The sequence below is a fragment of the Primulina tabacum genome, chromosome 7, assembly GCF_025594145.1.
Source record: "Primulina tabacum isolate GXHZ01 chromosome 7, ASM2559414v2, whole genome shotgun sequence".
Taxonomy (NCBI): Eukaryota; Viridiplantae; Streptophyta; class Magnoliopsida; order Lamiales; family Gesneriaceae; genus Primulina; species Primulina tabacum.
In genome coordinates, this window is record NC_134556.1 from 42,513,860 (window position 1) to 42,540,877 (window position 27,018).

At 35.8% G+C, this 27,018-nt stretch overlaps 2 protein-coding genes and 2 long non-coding RNA genes across 10 annotated transcripts; 1 reads left to right on the forward strand and 3 right to left on the reverse strand.

Moving 5' to 3' along the window:
* Positions 1 to 4,953: 4,953 nt before the first annotated feature.
* Positions 4,954 to 5,503, forward strand: LOC142551065 (uncharacterized). The gene is made up of 4 exons (XR_012821470.1): positions 4,954 to 5,020; positions 5,113 to 5,180; positions 5,285 to 5,353; positions 5,414 to 5,503. It is a non-coding gene; the product is annotated as an uncharacterized LOC142551065 (long non-coding RNA).
* Positions 5,504 to 8,051: 2,548 nt separating this feature from the next.
* LOC142552369 (guanine nucleotide-binding protein alpha-1 subunit) lies at positions 8,052 to 13,010 on the reverse strand. Of its 4 annotated transcripts, none has more exons than XM_075662136.1 (15): positions 12,816 to 13,010; positions 12,293 to 12,460; positions 12,104 to 12,176; positions 11,560 to 11,597; positions 11,364 to 11,453; positions 11,116 to 11,193; positions 10,871 to 10,978; positions 10,652 to 10,753; positions 9,984 to 10,039; positions 9,440 to 9,574; positions 9,115 to 9,208; positions 8,926 to 8,985; positions 8,771 to 8,850; positions 8,339 to 8,570; positions 8,052 to 8,245 (listed from the first exon to the last, which is right to left on the reverse strand). In XM_075662136.1, exons 2-14 carry the CDS (start codon positions 12,383 to 12,385, stop codon positions 8,393 to 8,395), a joined length of 1,185 nt encoding a protein of 394 aa, XP_075518251.1. In that variant the 5' UTR covers positions 12,386 to 12,460; positions 12,816 to 13,010; the 3' UTR covers positions 8,052 to 8,245; positions 8,339 to 8,392. The 4 variants fall into 4 exon arrangements, with proteins under 4 accessions (XP_075518251.1, XP_075518252.1, XP_075518250.1 ...); XM_075662137.1 differs by having other exon boundaries at positions 12,293 to 12,645; positions 12,816 to 12,995; XM_075662135.1 differs by having other exon boundaries at positions 12,580 to 12,995.
* Positions 13,011 to 15,430: 2,420 nt separating this feature from the next.
* LOC142551062 (uncharacterized) lies at positions 15,431 to 16,113 on the reverse strand. Its single transcript, XR_012821469.1, has 3 exons — positions 15,957 to 16,113; positions 15,781 to 15,865; positions 15,431 to 15,695 (listed from the first exon to the last, which is right to left on the reverse strand). It is a non-coding gene; the product is annotated as an uncharacterized LOC142551062 (long non-coding RNA).
* A 629-nt stretch (positions 16,114 to 16,742) lies between these two features.
* LOC142552370 (cysteine--tRNA ligase, chloroplastic/mitochondrial) lies at positions 16,743 to 22,091 on the reverse strand. 4 transcript variants are annotated; one of them, XM_075662138.1, is made up of 9 exons: positions 21,656 to 22,091; positions 20,628 to 20,691; positions 20,237 to 20,398; positions 19,881 to 20,051; positions 19,092 to 19,373; positions 18,835 to 18,960; positions 18,128 to 18,331; positions 17,761 to 17,862; positions 16,743 to 17,240 (listed from the first exon to the last, which is right to left on the reverse strand). In XM_075662138.1, exons 1-9 carry the CDS (start codon positions 22,018 to 22,020, stop codon positions 17,007 to 17,009), a joined length of 1,710 nt encoding a protein of 569 aa, XP_075518253.1. In that variant the 5' UTR covers positions 22,021 to 22,091; the 3' UTR covers positions 16,743 to 17,006. The 4 variants fall into 4 exon arrangements, with proteins under 4 accessions (XP_075518253.1, XP_075518254.1, XP_075518256.1 ...); XM_075662139.1 differs by having other exon boundaries at positions 20,628 to 20,695; positions 21,656 to 21,882; XM_075662141.1 differs by having other exon boundaries at positions 20,237 to 20,430; positions 20,628 to 20,695; positions 21,656 to 21,882.
* Positions 22,092 to 27,018: the final 4,927 nt, after the last annotated feature.

The following is a 27,018-nucleotide window of genomic DNA, read 5'->3' on the forward strand; positions in this document are numbered from 1 at the left end:
TGGAACTGGGAACAAACAAAAGACGCATCTACAAGCAAGATAAAATCAAGTTTGCCAATCCAAACTTCATAAATTGAAGCGGAACGGAAGATGATCCACCAATCTGTGGAACAAGATCACTCCATGATATTTATCAAAGATGCAACGTAGCAATTTGTGAACCTGGATGTTAAGAAGAAGCCATTAAAGACCAAAAGTGGAAAAAAGCAATGGAGGAGGAGCTATCGATGGTAAAAAAGAACAAGACTTGGGTGCTAGTTGATAGGCCAACGGATAGAAAAATAATTGGAGTAAAATGGGTGTTTTGGACCAAGTTCAATGCTGACGGGTCTATCAATAAGCACAAATCTAGGCTAGTTGTTAAGGGATATGCTCAAATTTTTGTAGTCGATTACTCCGACACATTTGCCCCGATTGCCAGATTAGACACTATACGGTTGGTCCTAGCTATAGAAGCTCAAATGGGTGGAAAATATTCCAGCTAGATGTAAAATCAGCCTTCCTAAATGGTATGCTGCAGGAGGAGATCTTTGTTGATCAACCAGAAGGGTTCATTGAAGAAGGCCATGAAGACAAAGTGTGCATAATAAAAAAGGAACTCTACGGCTTCAAACAAGCTCCACGAGCTTGGTATAGTCCTATAGTTGATCATTTATTGAGCTTGGGTTTTGAAAAAAGTCTATTTGAAGGATCGTGTGCTGGGCACCTTGAGGTGCTTCAAACACAATATTCTCCAAGAGCTGCAATAGCTCGTGTTCTAAGAATGTATACACCGATAATTAAATCGGGTTTGGTTTCAAACCAAGCGGAAGACACTCGAAATAATCTTTCGTTAAAAAACACTGATATATTTTATAACTTGTGCAACTGAATAACTGAAAGTTACATGGGATCAGTTCTGGCTTATATCAGTTCAGTTATGGACAAAACTGAACTGATATTAGTTGAACTGATCAAATCAGTTAAGAACAAAAACAAGCAGCTAAACATAAATAAAACAATATATGTTTATGGATGTTCGGATACTTCAACTGCTCATACGTCACTTCTTCTACCACCTCGGGTAGGATCCACTAGAAGAATTTGATTAATTACAATAGTGTAATAACCCACCCAGCTTAGGACTTATCCACTGTCTAACTGAACTCCTAGTCTAGACAGAAGGCATCACCTTCCAACCAACACTTGTTTAACGTCTGTGTGTCAAAGACTACATAAACATGTTTTACATATTTGTGCAAGATGGAATTTGAGTGGTGGTGTGTGCGTGTGTTAAAACTGATATATAAAAACAACCCGAAATTTTTCTCATACACTGAGGGAAATAAGCTTCTAAACTAAGTTGATATAACTTTGAAGTGTTTCATCTGGGATGATTGCTTCTTCAAAGCTAATAAGCATTATGCGTGTCCTCTCTGTATTTTATCTTTTCAATCGTCAACTCTCATCATCGTCTTCACTTATCTTCGGTTTCTATTTATAGGCGTTTGGTTGTACGTACAGTGAGACTCAGTGAATGAATCCGTTTCAGCTTGAATTTGTTCCCCAAATAGATATCTGGAACATTTCGCTTTAAGCGCTACTCTAACGTCTCTTATTGTTCCTTGATCATACAATAGCTTTTGTACCTTTGTGCACAGCTGAATTAAGCTTGTCGTATATGCAAACTGGTTCGCTCCTAACTGATGTTCTGAACTTGTCAGTTGAACTGGTGAGGTGAAATCAGTTGACTCGTCAGCTGAATTGATTTCACTGATTTAGTTGAACTGGTCAGTTGGGCTATACATTAGTTGAACACTTCATCAGCTGGCCTGGCTTCTGAAGATCTTCTGCTGAACCACCTATCAACTGGACAATCAGTTGAACTGCTCTTGATACTTCAGTTGTACTGGTTCAGTTCGATCAATCAGTTGCCACTTTCAGTTTGTGTCTCGATAGCTTCAGTTTAAGCTTGGTAACTGATCAGTTCGAAGATTGATCAGTTTCAGTTTCTGCGCACTTAGGTAAACTCATTAGAAACAAATAAACAAGTTTTGTTAACATCAAAATCAAGATTGCAAACATGAAATATTCCAACACTATTGGAAGTCACCCTATATTTTTAAGAAACAAAACAATGGTTTTCTTATTGTGTGTTTGTATGTGGATGATTTATTGGTGACAGGTAACAATGCCAAGCTTATTGATGGATTCAAGCAAGATATGATGTTGGTATTTGACATGACAGATCTTGGGCTAATGACATATTTTCTTGGCACGGAAATCAAACAAGCTGATGGAGAAGTTTTCATCTGTCAAATAAATATGCCAAGGAAATGCTTAAAAAGTTTCATATGGAGGAATGCAAAGCAATGTCTACACCAATGAATAAAAAAGAAAGCTTAAGAAAGGAAGATAGTTCAAACAAAGTCGAAGAAAGCTATTTCAGAAGTATGGTTGGATGTTTGATGTACCTAAATGCTACTAGGCCATATATTCTTTTTGCTGTAAGCATTCTATCTCGTTTTATGCATTGTGCTACTGAAATGTACCTTCAAGCAGAAAAAAGAGTCATTAGATATATCAAAGGGATTGTTGAATATGGTGTAAAATTCAAGAAGTGTCAAAACTTCAAGTTGACAGGATTTTCTGATAGTGATTGGGGTAGATCCAAAGATGATATGAAGAGTACATCTAGGTATTGTTTTAATCTAGGATCTGATGTGTTTTCTTGATGTTCCAAGAAGCAAGAAAATGTGGAGCAATCCACTGCAGAGGCAGAATTTATTGCTGCTACAGCAACAGTAAACCAAGCATTGTGGTTGAGAAATTTGTTGTGTGACTTACACTTCAAGCAATTAAAAGTTACAGAGGTATTTGTGACAACCAAGCCGCAACATCATTATCACATAATCCGATTTTTAATGGAAAAACCAAACATTTAAGATCAAGTTGTTCTTTTTAAGAGAAGTGCAAAGGGAAGGAGAAGTGAGCCTGATTTATACAAATCTGAAAACCAACTTGCACAAAACCTCTTCCAACAAACAAATTTGAGTTTCTTAGACAAAGACTTGGAGTTTGCAGTCCTTAATGCAAGGAGGAGTGTTGGTTATTTGCATCAAGGCTGCCACCTCATGTTTGTTATATAAGGTTCTCTGTTATTCTTTTTAAATTTTTTATTAATTCAAATGGCCGTTTCTAAATTATTGGCAAATTGTTAGTTAATTTGTTATTCATTAGTCTATAAATTGTAAAGCTTCCGTTGAATATAAATGAAGTTCTCAGCTTTTTTTTCCAACATATCTTCCTACATTTTTCATAATTTTGTGCAAAGATCATATTTCATATATTTATTACTTCATCTTTAAACTATCAGAAATGATGGATCTTTGGACTTGCTAGACAGCACTCGAAGTATCCGACAATAACTGGAAATTGGGTTTCAAAGTCGAAGTTTGTCTGAAAAATGGGGCAACTTGGATGAAATTAGAAGTTGGTGATGAAAGAGGGAGTATGAAGATGGCTTTTTGGGGTCGTCGGAGTTTATCTTGAGCAGAGATAGGTAACTTGGGCTTGATTTCAATTGGATTTGAGTATCAACTTTACTTCAATCTACTTACTGCTCATGTTTATTATAGTTTTGGACTTTGTTGAAAGATTGATTGTGTAGGTAAAGATTTGGTGATTAACCTATATTACTCTTTCTTCAAGGTTAATGTTTCTGTTTATATCTATCAGAAGCTCATAACGTATGACATCGCTAAAACTTGTTTGTTTTTTGTTTAAAAATGAATGTGTTTTAAACAAGACAATCAAAACATTATTTATTAATTTATAATGGAGTAGAAATATCTTGGAAGTGGCAAATACACATTACATGGTGTCATGTCTTTGTTATTTAGCAAGAAAACTTCCAACGGTCACAGTTAGAGAAAGAGAGAGACACTTGAACTCCTTTCATGACTTTTGATTGCATATGTTGGTAGGAACGTAGCACAACAGGTTGCCAATATTGGCTCCATCATGTGAGATTAAAAGGTAAAGCCAAGCCAAAATTTTCATACTCTGATTGCCAAGTATCCAACAATTACTCTGTTAAATCAATTTAATACTTGAATGGATTTTCTTGCTTGTTAGAACCAAAATTTCCATACTCCGATTGTCGAATGGCGCACATTACTTGAATGGGATTTTACTTGGTGTTATCTCTAAAAAGTGCCCGGGTCATCGGATCATCCTGAAACTTGGGTCGGGATGGGTCGAAAAGATAAAAAAAAAGTCAGGATAAGAACCAACTCGGGAAATAAGTTTTCTTTTATAAGTCATCTCTGGATTCGCAACAACTAGGAAAGCTGACCACAAACAAGCCGGAGTTCTCAGCTTAGCCAGAGCATTATAAGGAAACTTAGTGAATCAGGGACCCTTTCTGTATCATCGCATCGACTGCCCAAGCACTTCGGAACAGGGTCAATCCTGGGCCCACAGGTATGGAGGACCATACTCCAAAATCATTCACATGTCATTCAGCGCACAGGTATGGATGAGTGGAACCATTCCTACAGAAATTCAAAAGCTTGAAAGCATGATCTATCTGTGAGCTCCTCCCCCATTTGATCACAAAGAAACTCGTCTGTCTGAGTCTGCGTTATATTATCCCGTTCACGTGCCTTTAGCTGAGTATATGTTCTGTCAAATCCGTTCCTCAGGAATCTATCCTTGAATAATCTCAAGGGTCCGATTCCAGTTGAGTTGTCACGCATAGGGAATTTAGACACTAAGTGAGGCTGTTGTTTATGATCAATATTATTATACCATGTTGTTACACATGATTAATTTTTTCACCCGTTGAAACTGAGACCTTTCGAATAACATATTCAGGGGTTATATGCCTCCCTCTCTAGGTGACTTGGAACATCTCTTGAAACTGTAAGTTATCAAATGTGCAGATTTTGTTTGTAATATTTTTTTCTTGTCTAAGCAATAATGGTTTGACTAGAGCCATTCCTGCTGAGTTTGGTAACCTTAAAAGCATAATGGAGATGTATGGAGACTAACTTCATGATCTGGAAGCTTGATTTGTTTTTCTTTCTTGATGAATTTGCATGACATGGAATTGTATTATTTTCCTTCCAGAGATCTTTCAAATAACCATCAAGTTCAATACCCCGAGAGCTTGGGCAGCTTCAAAACTCGTTTTTGCTGTAAGAACTATACGCATCCACACACACACACACATGAAGCATACACACACACACATGAAGCAAATTCTTTTTCTCTTGATGATCATGTATTATTTGTTATACAGGAAGCTTGAGTGCAACAACATATCAGGGGATGCGATGTTGCTGGCTAACTGTCTCAGCCTTACCGTGCTGTAGGTTCACCTTCAAACTATGTTTCTGTCATTTTTGATGCCTAATCCAATTCTATGTAGGAATGTATCGTACAATCACCTTGCTGGATATATACCAACAGGCAATAATTTCTCAAGATTTTCGCCCGACAGATGCTTAATCTTGTTGAATTTTTCATCAGTCTATTTTATCTGTATGAAGTCTCCATTTTTAGGTCCATTGTGCAATGTATCTTTCTTTCCCTTTTATCTTCCTAGGAAATCCAGGTCTATGTGGTTACTGGCTTAAATCTGCTTGCCACACGCCTCATCCCGTTGAGCGAGGTCTGTATGGAAACAGTGTGCATTATTTAAATAAACTAGAAAAGTGCACGTGTGGTTGACTAACGATCGAAACTTAATTACAAAATTTAGATATTGTTTATTGAATAATATTATGTTCAAGAGTATTTTTCAATCTAAACGGATCAAAAACACAATAGATAAAATATCATCATGATCATAAACATATATGTTCACTTGTTCATATGACAAATTTTTCAATCAACATGATTATGACATAATAACAACTCTATCAAACCAGAAAAGATTTTTTTTCATCTAAATACCATTCATAAAAGAAAAACAATAAAAATAAATTAATACATTAATGGACTTTACCAATGCCCAAACCACAATGTACTTAAATGAAGTACACAAAAAGTAATATTAAAGGTCAAAAGAATATAATAAACACATGAACAAAAAATAAGAAATCAATTTCTACCAACATAAATACAATTGAATGATAACTACTAAAATGAATTAAATTTTATTAACCTTAACATGGACAACAACTAATATAACCCTATCAACTATGTCAAAAATCAAAATGCAACACAAAAGGTCATAATAATAAGCTCACACATTGAACTCATATATTTATAGGTACTAGCATGAAGCACGTGCGATGCATGTAAATATCAATTATATGATAAAAATTAAAAATTTGATTTTCTAAAAATATAATTTGAATCATTTTATTATTTTATTTGAGTTTAATCTCTTGTTATATTAGATGAATAAATTAATTAAGAACTTATATGATTTACTTTCGAATTTTTTGCCAAATTAAAATTCAACATGTTAATTTTATGTATGTAATAAATTATAATTAGCACAATATATATAACCAAATGAACTGAAACAAATTTTTAAAAAATATATATACAAACACCACGTATAAGGCACAATAAACTAAAAATCAGTAAAATTATGGACTTTATCAATACATAAATCAAAATTTACATAAATTAAGCATAATAACGATAAATAATTATCAATTTCAAATATCGTGATTAAGTCATCAAAACAATATCAAAACTAAATAAATAATAATATTGATAGTAAAATATAACTCATTATATTCAATTTAAATAATATTTAAACACCTACATAATTTTTTTACCTTTCATTTTTAGAATTTTATAACATAGATAAGTAATTTTAAATCAGAATCGATCTTTTATAAACTACATCGATGATTATTAATTTCTTGTTAAATATAATTTTAAAATAATAAATAAATCAACATATTTAATTAAATACATATTTAGATAAGATTATATGGTAAATATCAAATAAAATCCAATAAACTCATACAATAATTATTAAATATAATTTTTAAACTATCGATATGATTTTCCCATAAAAATTGAAATATAACTAAAGAAATAAACTTACATAAAAAAATGCTATTTTTTGTATTTGTTGAATTAGTTAGTTTGATTTTGTTGGAAGGTGACTAGAAAAGTAAAAGCATACAGTAGAAATTGTTGTCAATTTACATGAAAGAGAATAATAAGCAAACAACATTGTAAATAAAAAATTGCATATCATTGATTGTCAAAAACGATTGTAATAATTAAATATTATAATAAAATATATGAATTATTGAGAGAATATGACAAATAACAAAAGAAAACAATATGATAAAAAAGATATGAGAAAAATTTTAGTAGTCCAAATCTTTTTTAAAATTAAAAAAAAATATGTTTTTTTTTCTAAACTAGTTACATATGCTAATTAACATGAATTGTCAAAATTTAAAATACTATTATCATTATCTTTTGTTGACTTAACTAATTCTATTTCAAATTTTAATTCACGTGCAACGCTTCGCATTATTTATAGTTATTCATATATACATAGCATCCGGACAGACTCCTTAACGGTCCGGTCCCATAGTCATTCGTATGTAATAATTATTAGCAAAGGGCATTCCATCCCCCTTAAATCCTGTGACAGCTACATCACTACCAACCATAGAAGAACCCGAAGCATCGGTTTTGATCTGTTTTCTAATGCCTCGTTTGGTTTTTAACTTATTCAACTCGTTGCTTGACGAATAAGTTATCGGATTGAAGTTAAAAAGAGGTTTGGCTTCGCATCATTTACAATTATTTAATAATTGATTTTGCTGTATCATGTGAATCGAAAATTATTTTTCAGAAAATATTAAAAGTTAAAATTTTGTTGCTGCTTGTAGTCAAATAAATACTCTTGCTTTGCCTTTTCGATTAAGTAAAAATACATTCTCGATATAGAACAATGAATAATCTCAACCACCGATTGCCTATTTGCATAGTGCCTTGAACATCTCCAATTTCCTCTGTTTTCTCCCACTAGCATAGCATTTAATATTACGCACCTCACACTTTTGAATCAAATAAAGTCTGTATTAAAATATATCTGAGGCGCGTTTTCATTATTCATTGACAAATTTAAAACCATTCACCACTGGCACTCATCCAAAAAGAGCTATACTACGGTCAAATTATAATTATGAAAATATATGATTTACACAAAGGATGAATGCTAAAGATTACAAATTCTAAAGTGGCACTTTATCCATCCTCCTATTCAAAAAAGCACCTGAAAGGTTTTCAAGCAAGAAAATTCATCAACATAAATCTTAATTTGGATTGCATACTGTAGAACTTAAAGATCAAAAACAAGCAGGCCAACCTTAAATCGCTCTCTACTGTATGGAAACATGAAATCTTGAAGTTGAGTTTGTCATTACAATAGACCTGCTTCAAATAGATTTCTTCGTCTCAACGTCTCATCAACAAGCTTGAAAGTCTTCTTCACAAGTTTCTGATCTAGGGCTGTTGTCCTATAGATCTTAAAGACCCGATCTACACGGTCAGGGCCTGTGCTCTGGAAATACAGCTCCTCGAATTTTTTCTTCACAAACCTGAATGTCAAGCATCACAAGTTGAGTGCATGCTAAATTATGACAGATCGAGTAATTTTATGTGTTATCCTGGTGTATATCAGAGTTCAAATGATGATCTTAAAAGGCATCGAAGAAGCTTTAAGGGAAAGACAATCTCAGATTAGAGCCCATTTGGAAACCTCATCCGAGTCTCAAAGAGGGTTACAGAATGCACTTACTCGTATGCGTTCTCGATTTCTTGTTTTCCAGTTGAAACTGGCTGATAATCCTTGAACCACCCACATACATTCAATGGGACCTGTATACAAGAAAATTATGATCACAATCACATGGATGCTGAGCCAACAGAAGTTGTGGACCTCCATTCACTTACGTTCAGAATCTTCTTTTCAAATAAATCAAATTTGTTAAGAAATAGCATGAAAGAAGTTTTCTGCATTTAAGGGGAAAAGGGTTAGCCAGCAGACCAGTAGTATATACCATTAACTGGATTGATATTAAAGGAACAAGTTCTCTTAGCAAACAAAACAACATAATATCTTGTAACTTGTCATGGAAAAACCTCGAAGCAAGGCTGCTTTAGGACCCACTCAAAGAGTTCTTTTGTCTCCATCATCCTATTCTTGTTATCATCCTCAAAGAGAGTCTGATCATAACTGAAACAAAGTATTGCACCTTGTGTAAGTAACAACATTTGCGTAACATCAAATGAGAAAACTACACAAATACAAACGTCTCAGTAAGAGCTGTAAAAGATTGAAGTAACGAGGAATGGTAATTAAGGTCACAATCCTAAATAATGTCAATGCTTCAACAAGGAAGCCATCAAGATGTCAAAAACATGTTCTTTCTGAATGGTAACCGAGGAGGAGGAATATCAAACGTACTCACTAATAGCTGCACAAAATATCACAGCTGCAACACCCTCGAATAGATGAATCCATTTTCTTCTTTCATTTCTCTGGCCTCCGACATCAAAGAGTCGATATACTTCACCACTTTTTTTGTTCTCTCCAACTGGGCTGCAAATGTTTAAACAATTAGCACCGATGATATAAACCTTTTTACATCATTAAAACTACCTACTTCATTTCATTCTTCAACACACAAGTTTCATTCAAATAATTTTTTTAAATAAACTATAAAGCTATCGTATGCCATAATTAAAAATAGAGCATGCATTATATCATATCACCAAAGCGCTAACTGATATGCTAAACCAAACAGTTGATAATGGTACGTCGTAAGTGAAATGTGAAGAAATTTCACTTATCTCATCATCTTAAAAGGTCAATCTACAGATAAAGAGTAACTCAACACATTTTTACAATAATGCTGCTTTTACCCAAGGAAATGAAAGAACATTTTATTCACACATAGATATGGAAAATCGGTTCATCCATAATCTCGAGGCAAAGAACCACTTATTACCTGAACTGGATTTCCACAACACCAGTTGTCCGAACCCTAGCATGAAGAACATCCTCCTATTTCAAGACAAAAATTAAATTAAACATCTGGAACATGTTCAATTTTAAATAAGAAAATATAGCATAAAAAGTATAAAAGCCAACACATAAATTATGTGGTTTAGTCATAAAGACCTACATCCACGCTACAATGTCCACAGGACTAAAACTCTATCATTCCCTCACTTCAGAAAATAAGGTAGGGAATCAAATATTAAGTCACAATTATGTCAACGCTATCAATAATATCGAATCTGATTCCGTAGAATTTCTCTTATATTCTAACAAAAGAAGTCAAACACAAGACAATGGTCATGGAAGGTCAGACAGAGAACAAAATGAGTGGTATACAAGGCAGCCAGATTTACCAAAGAACATAAAATTTTACCCTTGTTGATCGGTTGCAGCAAGGTTCATAAATAGGGGGTGAAGGTTTCCTGAAAATTCTAAGGGATGGAAGAATGGAGGATATGTAAATATAAAAATATATCTTCACCAACTTGACTTAAAAAGGATATTTCATTTTTTGTGGCAACAAATCTATTGTTGACACTGCTGGAAGATGTTTCCTTAAATTACTGAAGCTAAAAGGAAAGAAAGAGGCGTGTGAGAACTTGAGTTTTCACTCACCTTTGTAGGAATGTAGTCTGAATCTGACAATCTTTCCAAATTTTCCATAAAATAATCTGCACAATCTGGAACTTGAAGTTCGTGGCCATGGGAAAATGTTTCCTGCAGAGCACATTCAAACATTAGTTGTAATAAAACTCTAACGAATTCGGGTAATTAAAAAACACATCGGAATCTAGCAAAAGATTAACCTAGCCATTTGGATGAAGGAAAATTGACCTTTATGGCACTATCTTTCCAGAGAGCTTCTATCTCAGTCGCAAGTTCTTTTGTAAGAGTTGGGCAATCAAACCTACTACCAATTTCTGAGAGTTTCTCCCCAATTTGCTAATGCAAGAAATACCATTGAAAGTAAATTCCATCACGAAAACCGGACGTTTGGAAAATTTTAAATTTCATACATGGGCATCTGAAATAATCACTATCAAAAAAACTTTGCTAAATCTTGAAAAACTGATTCAGACCTTATTTTCATCAGATATGATGAACTTCGAGGAATCTGATACGGTTTGAGACAGTTCCTTTGATCCATCATGTAAAATCTGCGAGCATCAATAATCAATTCAAACTGGATAGTATCATGCAGGTACAACTTCAAGTACTACATTATGTTGTTTGGAAACTTCATTTTCTCAGGCCATCAACACTGGAAAAAAATTGTACTTGATCCCTAAAGGGAATAAACCAACACAACCTTCCAAGTATTTCATACTTTTATTGTCTGATAAACATTGGCATGTATTACAGGGATGTATCCTTTAAGCTCAGCCTCGTCAAACCCACTCTGAAACAAAAGTTTTATCTGCACGACATTTAACATGCACCTACCTGAGTCATCTGATAATAAAAGAAATGTGTGCATAAACTAATTTGTGATGTTCACAGAGAAAAAAAATAGGACATCTTACCTGCTTGAAAATAGTGGACTTCCCAGAATCTCCAGCACCTTAAACAAGCACATTCCAGTGAATATATAAGAAGAATGGAAAAAGGAAGAATACATACAAAGGCAAGAGAAGATACTGTTACGATGTGTGCTTATATCACAAGAACAATTTTAGACAAAACTTGGAAGACCTTAAGCAGACACCTGACACCCTTGTAATTTCTGTTACCAGATTTTTCACTAATTTGTGTATACAGGCAGATTGCGGAAAAAGACATCTCAAACTATGAGCGAGCCAAAAGAGATGTTTTATAATATGCCACGAAATAAAGTATCACAGCATCTTCTATCCAAAGCCAAAGCTTGTGCCTAGAAGGGTATGCAAGGATTGGACAAAAAGTAAGATACATTTTAAAAGTAGCCAATGAAATTGTAGCTGGTCGTGTTGGCAGTAATAAAACCCCAAAAAAACAAGCGAGAAAACATGTACGTCCGTATATTTGGTCTGATCATCTAAATCGATGAACATATGGCAGAATCAATAAGCAGTTTTCCCGTATGAATACCAAGCAGTAGCAGTTTCTGAATATGCTTCTCTGCCTTCGTTTCTTGGTCGATTCTCCTCTCTATTTCAGCAGTCTGGGAATCAATGTCACATACATGTATTAATGCCTAAATAACAAAGATACTAATAATAATAAAAAAAAAAACAATAAGCACGTGAAGAAAGTTTTGGGTAAATGTAGAAGATGTACCTGCTCATGCTCTTCAGAATCAGCTTGACTACGTTGCTGTCTACTGCAGATTAACCCCATAGTGTCAATCAGAGTATACCACATAAATATCATGTAGAGTCAGTCAAACTGTTGTGAAAGATCGATTTTGACACTTCTGGCAATCTTCTACAAAGTGTTATTCACTGCCTAAAAACAAAAAAAAAAAAAAAAAAGGGGTGGGGGCCGATAATAGAAGAAACGGCTCAAACCAAATATACAAAATGCAGCTTCTTCATTGAAGTAAATCATTAAGTGAAAAACAGGATCAGGAGCAGAATCAAATGTAGTCTAGAGTCTAGATCAACGTAGATCACTGGTAGACAGAAGCTCGCCTAATTAAAAATAAGTCAACGACCAGAAAGATGAAATTTACATAGCATTCAGATCATCATCATATCAATCGAAAAGGAAAATGGTACGAAACTAAATTCCCTGAGTTCCATTCTTATTGTTTAAAGGGATCGAGATTGGAAAACAAAAGAAAATTAAAATAAAATCCAACCCTAAAAACAAGAGAGCGAGTAAATCGAGTTCAACTGAGAGAAAGGAGCGTTGGTGGGTAGATGGATCTCATCTCGGGAACACGAACGAACTTGTCATGAATTCTTCGGTCATTCGATATCAGTATCAGCCAGGAAAGGAATACAATAGAATACTTCTAATAAAAATATCTTATCATGTAATCAATAAATAATCCTTTCATATTATAATTAATTTCTGCACCAAAATGAGAAATTTAGCTTTATAAGAGAATAGTTTTGGAATTACACATAACGTCGAACTCACACCCTTAATTATTGGATTTAATTTAAATTTCAACTAGCTACATAGATACTTCAAAACTCATCGATTTTCAGCCCTAATTATTGCTCATAAGATGATGTTATTTGGTAGGTATGTTGAATTTCGAAAATGACAAATGAACTTTGCAGCCATGATGAGAATGAATTGAAGCAAGCAAGTGTTCGTAAATCTCTCTTTTTATAAAGAAGTAGTAAGACAATATGAGTGCAGTAATTTTTGATGCAGAAGTGATCTTTCATTGATCATTGATGTTCTATTCAATCTTTCCAAACTGAAATGACATTTTTTCATCAAAATGGGCGTCTCTTGGTCCATAAAAGTGATTTTAATCTAAGAGATTCCATTTGGATGAAATAATGTCAAGAAAACTCGAATTTGTGTGTACCTGTTAGTGAAATAGGACAACAGGCACACCCGCACTCCACAGCCCTGTCCAGGAAAATCTGGATGAAAGTGGGCACACTGAAAATGCACCTTTCTGCCCAATTTTATTCGGCTTTTCCCTAATAGAGCAGCAATGTAGGGGTGCGCCCTACACTTAATACAGACATCACTTAAGTAATCATTAAAAGTTTGATACTTAACCTCACTACATTGATAGGAAATAAAATCACCGTCCTAAGAATGAGAAGGGAATTATTTCCGAATGTTCACTCAAGTTTTCATAATTTAGTTGTCATATAGAACCAAGATTTGGGATCTCCAATCGACAAAGTTGAACTTCCAATTCGAAAACTTTATTTTGTAGGTTTTAAACTCATTCCCCTGGACAAGATGTGCACTTGATTTCTATTTATTGTTTTTGTAAGCGGATTCGCCAAGTTATCATTTGATTTGACATAATCAATAGAGATAACTCTATTTGAGATTGCACTGTATTATGTCTTGACGAATTTGTCAAGACTTACCATTGTATATATTGTTTTGTGTCCTTGTAATTATCGACTAACTATTACAATATATCGTTATTTCAGACACTGGACTTGTCTAACAAGGAATATTCTCTAAAAAAATTATAAAGCTCTTCTGCTTCTTCTGCTACTTTATCTAGTACTATAAATTCAAAATCCATTGTGTATTTAGAAATCTGGTTCAAAGAACTTCAAGGTTCTAGCCTTTTTACTTCGCCTAGTTCTTCTTCCTTTGAAAAACCTTCGTTTGTTCTAACATTTTCAAGTTAAGAATGTTTATTATCTTTCTACAATTCGTACGACGTCTTATCATTTTTTTTGTAGGATATCTTAAGTTTTGAGGTAAGCTCAATTTTATCAACATGACATTCATCATATTTTTCAATGTTCAATTTTTCGTTCCTATGAGGCCATTAGATTGAGGTGAGTATGGTGCAGTAGTGTGGCGGCCCAAACTTTGTCAGGTAATCATACAATATGTGACATAATATGCATAAAAATCTTTCGACTAAATAATAATATAATGCATATATGACAAAATAAATCAATTAACACACTATTTACATTAGTGTATCAGAGACAATATAATCATCACACAACGCACAACTCAAATACGACAATAAACTATATTGTCTCTGTCTACTATTTAACTATAAGACTTCTTTGATTAGACACACCTAGTCTGCAGTCTTTCTCCTATATCATATCCTAACACTAGTCATGTAACATATCCAACAAAAAATAACCCCGAAGGTTGAGCATACACAACATCGTAATAAATAACAGTTAAACAAACAACATTAGATATAATTGAAATTTCTTAACATGAATAATACATTTGCTGTTTATGGGCAACGACTGATATCACAAGCCAACAATATCAACAAATGTCGTTTTCCTACTACTGCAACAAACAACATCAACAATACATCACTCTCCTACTACTGAGACAAACAACATCAATAATACATCGCTCTCATAGGACTGCGACTTAAAACATCAACAATAATTATTCTTGAATTATATAGATACGTCACAAGCATCAAGATCAAAGATAACTATTAATATTCCACTGTATTTAGCTCACAATAATAAAATTAAATACACCCTAAACAATTAAATTCAATAAAAGATTATATCAAAACATCCACAAAACTACGAAAACTCAAAACCAAAAGATAGTCTATTCTTCCTAAATTTAAGTAAAAGGTTATATCAAAACATCCACTAAACTACAAAAATCTCCTAGTATTTGAAATTTTAATCGATGCCACGATGCATGATGAATTTGATTGTAACTAGAGCCGAAACATCTAACGGGTATTTCTTGCCACAAGCAACAGATCAGGGAGATTATTATCTTCATACACAAACCCCAAACTCGGATAATGAAATAGACATTCTCAAAATTAGTCTGGACGATGATTAAATTTTTCGTTCAAACGATGTTTGTCTTGTCCTCTGTTTACAACATATCTCAGCATACACTAGTCCAAAGAAAATCAAAATAAAAGGTACGCAAATTTATGACTTAGTACAACATATGTATGCTGGGAAACGTGTGAGATTCTCAATCTACAAGTTCCATATTTGTTTACTGCAAAGATAATCCCCATGAATGTGAGTTGCATGCGACATGCGCCGATGCAAGCAGCACGCAAGCACAACTGCATCATAAAAAAGTTGCCTCACCGTGACGTCCATAACAGATGAAATAATTCCGATGCTTTGTAACAGATGAAATTATCGAACCTTCCTGTTGTTTCCCTTTCGCTGCCTCGATCAAAAGCTTCTGTTGAGTATTTTCCGGGTCCTCTTCCCATTTCGCAAGGTTTGCCTATGAAAAATGCAAGGGCACAAAAATAAGAAAGCATGGGGTACATGAATATAGAATTTATGTAATGCATCATCCAAGGCAAAAGTTCCACATGGAATTCTTTCATTTCCTTCTCGTATCGACTCAACCTCCCAAGCAGATTATCCAGTTCGAAAGCAAACTTTTCCTGGTAAGGATCGTGTTGCAACTTCCCTTGATTAACTAGACTCTTATAATGAAAAAGCGGACCTGCGACAATAGTGTAAATGAAACGTAAGGACAATTCATGCACAAAAAAAAAAGAGGAATTTATGAAGGCTCATCCGGGTATGAATGGGAACAATTTTATTTGGTTCCAAGTCTCATTTCTTTTCGATAAAGAATATATAAGAAAAAGAAAATCAATCAAAGAACTTGATCACATGAAGCTTGCCAGGCATTAATTTCATCCCTTCCCTCTGCAATCTTCAGCTGTGCGGTTGATTCAGATTAATGAATGAATGAATGAATGAGCAATCAAGCACAAACTGATAATCACTCCCAGCAGTTGACTGTTCTTTTGCCCCCCAAAAAATCATAATTTAATTTAATGTTTATGTTATAAATATTTAATCAATTATATTGCCAAGCGGCCAATTGATTACATCTTTGATAATTTTCACAAGACACTGCAATGTAGGTAAAACAATATAATATTATTATATTTATATTTTTGTGCAACATTATTAGAAAAATAAATATGCATTCTAATGTTTTTTAATATATATATATATATATATATATATATAACAGCAACATATCAACTGGATCAGTGGATTCTAATTAGATTATTTTCCAAATAATGACATTATTAAGAAGAATAACAACGAATTATTCAAAGTAATAAAAAAAATGATGATGATGATTTAACAATAACATTAATAAGAATTGTATCATTAATACATGTGCAAAACTGGAGAGAGAGCTAAAACTTTTGATGGTTTGCTCTTTGTCCTGATTTTTCACATCAAGCGCAAATCCAATGCTTAAGAAGAAAAGGCAGTAAACTTCTTCCTAGGAAACAGCCCCACACAAACTCGTACATATTTTAAATTGTGAATTTGTATCCTCCATCGTGGATTACAATCAAAGTATAATTCTGAAACTGATTTCGCAAGGGTGCTCAGCTTCCAGTAAATTGTTCTTGCAAGGCCAGAGGAATGGTCGGTCTCCATGACGTGCCTTCTGGGCTGTCCATCAGTGTGATGCCCACAGCTGCCAAATGCTTTCTAATCGCATCTGATTTTTCATACTCTTTATTTTTTCTGGCATCATTCCTCTCTTCCATCTTCTGCAAAACTTCATCTTCAGTCAACTTTGATCGCTTCAGAGCATAATTCCTCAGCTGCTGCAATGCCTGGAGTATGCATAAAAGCTTACCAAAATCACATTCCTTTACACCAACAATAAAGAAAATTATGAATCTGACAGCATGACATGAAGTCTGGAAACTGAGAAACACATTGATAGCTAAACGTGAAGAAACAAAATGCTAAGAATTGATATCACTTTAAGAAAGCAAATCCAATCATTTATGCAGCAGAAGTGGTTCAATATCAAAAGGTCATGAAACAGAATTCCAAGACCATTGAGAAAGATATTCCTATTAGTCTTGAATCTTAATTAGACTGCATACAACCAGTATTCACAAAATATAAAAGGACGACAAGGAACTCTTGATCTGAGAGCAATGACTACTTGCAAGCATAACATGAAATTGTACAACTTACTCACAGCCCCACAGGTACATACTTTTTAGAAAACCATGACTCGCCATCAGCTGCAAACAAGTACATCCTCCCCCTGCCCCCTCTGTGTGTGTGCACGCCAAAATGAGAATGATTGTGGGAATAGGGCGGAAAAAAAGCTCATTTTACCTCAGAGTAGCTATCTGGCAAGAGCCCCAAAATAGCAAGTACGCTTCTAATTGTCTTTTCTAAAGTTACCAGTGACTCTATTCTTAACTCTTGTTTCTTTCCCTGCAGAAAGAAGCCCACGGGTCACAACTGTCCGGTTCAAATTTCCAATTATGTATTAAATGACTTTGCCACAGTAAAAAAGGAAACTGAATGAGCTATTAAAAATGCAAGCTATATGTACCATCTTACTATTGATGCCAATATTTAATCAAATATCAAGTGCATGACATATTTGAACTCAAGGAGGTAAAGGCATTGAGTAAAAACATGGAGCCTGTGAAACTGCATCAAAAATTAAAATTGCTTCCAGATTCGAATAAAGCACCTTACGAGTATGCAGGAGATCATTGATGGTTTTCAATGGTTCAGACATAGCAGCCAACGCTACAGGAGTGTGAAGATCATCTGACATTGATGTAAAATACTCATCATGGAATTTGTTGATGCAAATTATTGTTTCTGTTGGAATGGAGTCCTTCAAACCAGCTAGGTCATGCTGGATGAGGACATTCTCACAATCATGCAATGTCTGCAGTCAGAACAAACTCATGGTTGAAAATCTCTCACACACACAAAAAATGCACAGTTTCATAGCAATTTAATATCCGAGATGAGTAAAAGGTGGACTTTCTTCGTAATTGCATCAAGTATAAAACAAGTGGTAAGTGAACGTTGGTAAAAGTTTCTAAAACACTTCGTGTTTTGCAAAATTATAGCTTTAATTTTCTTTGGATCAAGTAACACACTTCCCCAGTTGCATGGAGAACAACCATATGTGAACTAGGCATGCTCTGTCGCACTAGTGGCAACCTAGAGTTTCCAGACATAATATTTCTCAACATTTTAAGGCACAATGCACACACCAAACTGCTTAAAACATCAGAATGACCAGACCAGAAAACACATCAGAAACCATACCACTGCAGGAGATAAAAGCTTATAATGGGAAAAATGGAGAGCTGGTTGATTGCACAAATGAACAAAAAAATAGAATCTACATCAATCCTAATGATGTATTGAGGACTACTGCACCTGATAAATATAAAAAACACGGTCAGAAGCACTTTCAAGCTGCATGTCGGAATAATTGATTGGGGAACGATAGTGAGTGCCCATTAAGAAAAGCCTTAAAGCCAGTGGATGATAAAGCTCTATGACCTGAAATTAAAACCAAAAAAATCAATTTATCTACATTCATAAGCAGACACTCAATTGTGTACACTCACAAACTAGCATTTCTCAAAAGTGAACACCAATAGTAAGTTGGAACCATATATTAATACTTGTACCTGTCTGATAGTGAAAAAGTTCCCAAGAGACTTTGACATTTTCTCAGAGTCGATGGTCACAAATCCATTGTGTATCCAATAGCTAACATTACTTTGATGGCATGCAGCACAACTTTGTGCAATCTCATTTTCATGATGGGGAAAAATGAGATCCATTCCACCACCATGTATGTCAAAAGAATAGCCTAAGTAAGTAGCACTCATAGCACTGCATTCTATATGCCATCCAGGTCTTCCAGGACCCCATGGACTCTCCCAAAAAGGTTCACCCTCCTTTGCTGACTGCATAAAAAGGAAAATTATCATCTTGAAACCAAATATAATCTAAAGGCTACAAATTTTCTCCAATTACACAAAACACAATGGTCTTATTCCCTATTAGCATTTAGATGGCATATATGCAATAAAAACCAGTTCGCTAAATAATAACCTCTTCCACCTTCAGATTTGACCTCACCGACATCCCTTCAAATATGTGTGAGAACATTGAGGTAAATCCGTAAATTCACTGTCGACATATAATTGGCACAAAATATGAAGCTCAAGGCCTTTTAGAACTTTATGGTGTCTCCTAAATTGTAATGTCCAGAAAACTTGTCATTATCACCCCTAACATTAAATAATTGATAAAGCTGATAAACTTAAAGGGCGTAATTTAGAAACTGCTCTTGTATGGACAGGGACATCTCTTTTTCAAAGAAATGAGATGTTTAATTGTAATTCAAGTCAAAAGAAGCTGCTTTTGTGCAGATGTAGAAATGCATTTGAACTCTAAAGCTAAGGAATTACTTTCCACAAAGCAAAGTCAGCTGGGTTCTTCTTCCTTGAGTCTACCGCTACCCGTTCACCAGCCCTGTTATCTTCCAACCTACGCCCTGATAATTGTCCATACTCGGGAAATTTGTCAACAGAAAAGTAAACATCCCCACCGATAGTATATGCAGACCCATTCTCAAGTATCTGTAAGAAGAGAATGAAAGCATGTTAGGTCACCACTTAAAGCTCAACAAAAATCCCATCCACATTTAATTTATCAGAAAGAATAAAGAGAAAAGCAGAAATTATCGTGACCATACTGCATTAGGATATACTATTATCATTGACCAAAACAGAAAGATCAACACGAATAAATATCAGTATAGCACCTGTTCAATCATGCCAATGATTTGCGAAATGTGTTCAGAGACACGAGGTTCCACTGAAGGAGGAAGGCAGTTAAGAGAAGTCATATCAAGATGAAATTCATCGCAGTATCGTCTACTTAACTTGATAGGATCCTCACGCAATTCATTTGCTCTGATAATGATCTACAGAATTTGAAAATGCGGGCTCAGCTATCCTGTCATAAATATGTAAGAAGCAGTTGGTATTTCTGAACAAACAACTTTTGTTATCTCCCCCCCTGCTACAAAAAATTAAAATTGTTTCACCACCATTTTACCCTAAGAATAGTTTTTGCAAGCACATGAAATGTAAAAAAGGTATATAGAAATGAATAGCTCCATGGCTCAATTTGCTAAGCATGCCAGAGCATACCTTATCATCGACATCAGTGAAATTGCGGACATAGTTGATCTCATAACCCAAATACTTGAGGTATCTGCCTAATTTCGAAAGTTAGAACATGAGTAAAAAATTAACGAAATACTAAATATTGACAAATGCACCCATCAATTAGCAGGAAGACTCAACAAAACAGCAATTCAACAAGTGCAAAAATAATCATGAAGCAGAGCTTAAACCATTTTGACGTAGGCTTGGAGTACGCAAAAAACTTTGTAACAAAAGCAACTCATTTCGCAGACAAACATCAATAACTAAATAATATTGACTTCAACTGTTTTCTAATTTTTTTTTCACTTTTTTAACTGTCCCTCAGATCTACCACCCATCAATTCTCATAAGCAAAGGAAAATTTCCACGCTATTGTCACAAATAAAAAAAATATTTGACATCTTCTAGAAACTCCGTACATGTTAGATTTTATTCGTTCTCAGCAGATAGCAGAGATGAACCGGAGAGTCACCTCTAAAATGGAATAATTTTATCAAAATGGGTAATGTTTGAGAAAATGCTTTAATTCTCCCAAAATAAAACCAAATATATATCACAATTATCCAATATAATGTCCCAAAAGTCTAATTTCTCTCAGCTTTTTTTAGAGGAAGAAACTATCGTATTTCTCACGTGTGTCTGTAAATATATACACTGACACTCACACACACAAACACTCGGATTACATAAAAAATTAGAACTTAGAGACCTCTGTTGCACCCCCAGCCCAGGCCCAGGGTCCGCAGCCACTGGGTCTGCCTAAGTAGATAGCTGGCAACGAGTTATATTTGGCATAGCTTAATTTAACAAGGTTTCCAATTAGAATTCAGAAATGACATTAAAAAACAAAAGGTCTTCTGATTTTTTGGGCTACTGATAACCAATGGATAATGAAGAGCCCCATACTGTGCTCGATAATACGAGCACCAAACATCTCAAGTAATCATGTCGTCATTTACTTTCATTGATCCAAATAAAAATCTTAATTTACACCAAACAGAAGAATGTACCGGTAGAGAACGTCAAAAGCAACGTAAACACGCGCGTGGCCAATGTGACTGAGATCATAAGCGGTGATGCCACAGACATACATCCCGACTTTACCCTCAACTTTAGGCTTAAACAATTCATTCCGCTTGGTCATTGTATTGAACAGCCGCAGTTCCTTCATTAGCAAATCATTATCTTTCTTAGAATCACGACTAATTTCCCCACTCGAAGTGGCCAATGAATGACGAGCATTGCAGCAACTAATTGGGAGAAAAAAACGGAAGCGTGAGTGGAAATTGATTTTAGAGTGGATGGATTTTGATGCGAAGCCTCTGCGGAGGCCGAGGGGAAGCAAAGGTTTGCAGTATTTCAAGAGAGAAGCCATTGGAGTGGCTAGACGTTATCCAGAGTCCTTTTGGGGCGTCGGTACTCCGGTTTTCAGGAGACAATTTCGTGGCTCAATATATGCTTGTCGAATTCGGATCAATCCAGAACCATTTAAACCGGTTGAATTACATTAATATTGGATTTGCTTAAAAATCGATCAAGAACCATTTTAATATGGTAATATTGAACTCGATCCAAAAAATATTTAATTTTTGTTTCATAAATGACCTTTTTTTTTTTTTTTGAAATGTATGAAACCTGGTGTACACGTACAGTTATTAGATACAAAGGGAGTGAATCAAAACTAAAAGATCATCCACACCTGCTTCTCTATCCAAAATGTATAATTTAAGGTAAAATTACTGTTTGGCCAAAATCTTTGAAGCCCAATGATAATAGAAGCCCTAAAATGTGGAGAGGCCCAATAGACAAGTCCATAAAGGGGTAAGTTGAAGACCACGTTTGGGGGAGTTGGTCCACGATCCACGTTGGACGATCGTGGAAAATGATCAAATCGTTCGGTGGATTGGAACAAAAACTGAGAGGAAGAATCAGAAAAAGCTCTCGACAAATTCACAAAAAATCCATAGCAAACTCTCTGCAGAATTTCTCTCATTTGTCTGTTGTTTACTTCCATTTCCAGCAATCTTTTTCTATAGATTTTAGCAATGTTCATCCAATTCTCATGTGAAAGCTTTGTTCGAATTTATAACGACATAATAAATATTGATATTGCTTATGAATTCCTCCTTTAATTTCATTATATTCCTCATTTCACGTTCTTATTTTTGGAGCTATTTCGAGGGAATTAGAACAAACGATCGAATCGAGATTCGCAACGCCTGATTAGAAGTCAGATTATTTCACAAATTCGCACGCCCGCAAATTTCGTGATAAACAAGTTGACACGCCCAGTGGGACACAATACCTCCAAAGCGTACTGAGAAGAGTGAAGGAATTCCTCCATCACTGGGGAAAGGTCATCGCTCACAAGAAGAGTTTCAGGAAACTGATGCAGAAGGAAGAACGGTTGAAAGGCTCGTACACCAGTTCGAGGAAGAGACTATGAAGGAAGGAATTGTTGTTTCTGGTGGTGATGGGTCTTCGCCGAACTTCATGTTGGCCATGGAGAAAAATATCCGCAACGATCTCAAGGAAATGACTCAAACTTTCGCTACTGTCATGATGGAATTTGTGGCAGAAATGAAGGAATGGAGAAAGTCTGCAAAAGGCGAAGTGGTTATACCAGAGAGTGATAAACTTCAAGAGAATGACGTCAAGCTGCTGAAAGATCAAGGCCAAGGATCAGGAGTTTCTCAGGCAGGTGAAAGTCGCCGCTTGGGGGAAGCACGAATTCTTGAATCTGCCAGGGAAGGGAGATACACTCCTCCGCACAAAAGGGATGAGGAGTTGGGGTTGAAATTCCAAAACCGCAGCAACAATAAACAAATGGCTGGTAACGTGTTCTCTGTGACGTCTCCTAGCTTACATCCAGGGATGTATGTTGATGGGGGAATGCGTGGATATTCAGCGCCAGGTTTGGGGAATAACACTCGGGGGGCAATCTATCCTCCTCACCAGTTAAGACAAACTCCAACGTTGGATTTTGAGATGGTACGTGATGTGATTCAAGAGTTGTATGGCCCAGGAGTGAGGCCAATCAACCGACCAGAATTCCATAAACCGTATCCTGATGTTGTGGATCGTGACAACCCTTATCCAAAAGGATACCGCATTCCAGACTTCACGTTATATTCTGGGGAAGACGGTCAATCCAGCGTGGAACATGTGGCCAGGTTTACAATTCAGTGTGGGGAATTGGCAAATTTGGAGAACTTTTCTAATTACAAGTTACGTTTGTTCCCCAATTCCCTGATCAGTACTGCATTCACATGGTATGCAACACTACCTCGAAACTCTATTATGACTTGGCACGATATGGAACGTCAATTCCATACACAATTCTTCCGGACAGTACCTGAGATTAGTATAGCGGAATTGTCAAGGGTGGTCCAAAAACCGGGAGAATCTGCCAATGATTTCATTTGTAAGTTCAAGAAGGTGAGAAGCAGATGCCGAGATTTCCTCCCTGAATCAGAATACGTGAAGATGGCACAGCGAGGACTCGATTTTGAACTTAGAAAGAAGTTCCAAGGGATGGAATTCCATGATTTTTATGAACTTGCGGCCAAAGTTTCAGAGTATGATGAATTGTTACGAGAAGAGAGTCATAAAAGAAAGTCTACAGTGGGCTCTTATTTCCAGGAAGTGGAGGAAGTTGCACTGGCAGAAGTAGCAAATTCCGGATCACGCACTGTCCCTTTATTGAAGCGCAAGAGTGAAGAACTTTCCAAGAAAAACATTCCTCCAGTGCAAACTCCTTATACTTTCGATGCATCTAAGACGGAGGAAATCTTCGATCACTTAGTGAAGGAGAAGTTCATAACATTCCCCCCAGATCACAAGCTACCCACGAAGGAGGAGTTGAAAGGAAGAGATTACTGTAAGTATCACAATTCCTTCAACCATAATACTAATGCTTGTTGGGCGTTCAAGAATGTCTTGCAGGAAAGAATCAACAAGAGAGTCCTGAAATTTCCCGAGAAAAAGGAAGCGATGATAGTGGATGAAGATCCTTTTCCCCTGGTAGCCAATGTGAACATGGGCAGTACTGACTTGCGTTTCTTGATCAATGAGAGGAGAAGGAACGGGTACGGGGACAAGTCCATCAAACCAAGATTTACCATAAAGAAGTGTTGGGTACCTCTAAAAATGATATTTGAGGTCAAGGAGAAGAAGACAGAAGCTGTTCATGAAAAAGACCACTATTACAGTGGAGGCGGTCTGCATTATACTGGGAGGAATATGAGGTATGACAGGGAATCCATGGCCAAAAGGCCAGGGAACCAGTACCTCAGAAGGGGCCCACATCCTTGGTCGATGAATGGCGAGAGGAGAGCTGACCGGCAGTTATTTCAGAAGACAAGACAGAGGCCATCCTTTCTGGATACTGATAAAAAATATGAGAGGAAGTCCCGCTTCGTTGTTCCTCCTAGAGCAGTTCCCGACGGCGTATGGAGGCGGGTAGAACATCCAAAGTTTACAAAACCTCTTTCTCGAACCCAAAAACGACGTTTGTTGAGAGAAAAAGCTGTTGAGCGCAGATCTAAGGTGGAGGAATCATTCAAAGAAAAGAAAATATTTGAGGAGGAATATGGAGGTAGCAAGGAAGAAGAGTTACAAATGGAGGATTTAATCTTAGCTCCGGCTCAGATGAAAGATCGACAGCCGGAGACAGATGTTTTATAAAGATTGAATAGATGAGAAGTATTGTACAAAGTAGGCTGGATAGCCACTTTGGCTAATTTTGAGATATTGACTCGTAGAAAGTTTCTGTAATATGCGAGGAATAGGCTTTTAAGCCATTCCCCGCTGAACTTGCTTGCAAATAGTGATGGACCATATGTGAATAAATAAAAAGAAAATTTGCTCATGAAATCCTTTGCAGCTGATGTGATTTTAATAGAATAATGTGTTGTCTTGATAGCCGAATTGATGACGTATAGAGCACGTTTATTACATATTTCGATACTTTGATGGTGTTTGGAAAGTATGAGTGATAATGAGCAATGGTGATAACATGTTGTGATAATATTGAAGAAAACAGGCTATTTAGCCGTTGTTCTTAATTTATTTTACAGAAATCCGGGCAGAGTTTCCCCTGTAAACGTGACATCCCAGAAATACAAATACATGAAAACAAATCCCAAGCAGCATGTATAAGGTAAACAACATGTTTCCAACAACAAAATTTGGCTTTCAAGCTACTTTTCCAACTCTACACATCATAAAAGACACTTGCCAAACAATGGTAAACAAGTGCAAAAAAGATATTCATCAAAGCTTGGCAATTTTCTTTTGGATTGGCCGGCGGCACTACCATGAGGATTTTTCATCTCCATTGATCTTTAAGAAATCCAAAAAATGGGATCTCATCCTCAGTGAATTTGGTGGAGCATCACAATTCCTTGTGCTGGTGAATTTCTTGTAAGTACATGGAAGATTATATAAGTTGCACAAACTATAGACCAAGCTCTGAATATGCACAACAAGGAAGTTGCTCTGTTGAGGTGCAAGTAGTGAGCTCGAGTGACATAATTAATGATGGTCCGGAGAAATTGTTGGAAGCTTCTGAAATAGTGGAAAAGTCCCAAGAGGAAGAATGTGCAAATTACGAAATGCCGATTTCAAGAAACATGTTGGAAAATATTGAAGACGTTGACGGTGGTGCTCTCTGAGATATTTTTAGAAGGCAAGATGTCTCAAAATTGGAGGAATATGTGAGGAAGCACTACAAGGAGTTCAGACACATCTATGGGAATCCCTTGCCACAAGTGTTGCAAGGTGTTGCTCATCAAAAAACTCATTCAAACATAGACACAAACACCTTGAGAGCAGCATGAAATGTGGCAAATTCTACTGTGTTTTTGTGATAGAGGATTGGGAAAAATGGTGAAACATACCTATCTTGAGAAGAGGTGGCTTGATGTAAAGAAATTTGATGATGACAATTTTCAGAAACTTGGATGGCATTACAAAGGCGATGTAATCTGCGGTTTCTTCGGGAAGATCGGTGGCCTCCGATAGAGATTTGGGGGAAGGAAATGAGGAAAAGAGAGATAAGGATGGGGTTCAAGGAATGCACACTTTGTTGGAGGAAGAAACATGTGTTTCAGCTGTCAATTCTTCTTCAAGTCCGTAGAACCATTCCTTTCGACCATTTGATTATACGTTGTCTCTGGATAGCTAAAAGACCGAACAAACTAAAGACATGACCAACTTACCCACTGGGCCAAATTGGTCAAAGCAGCCAAATAGCCAAAATGGGCCAAATTAGCCATTGGCCCAAATTGGCTAGGGGGGCAGTTGTTTGGCCAAAATCTTTGAAGCCCAATGATAATAGAAGCCCTAAAATGTGGAGAGCCCCAATAGACAA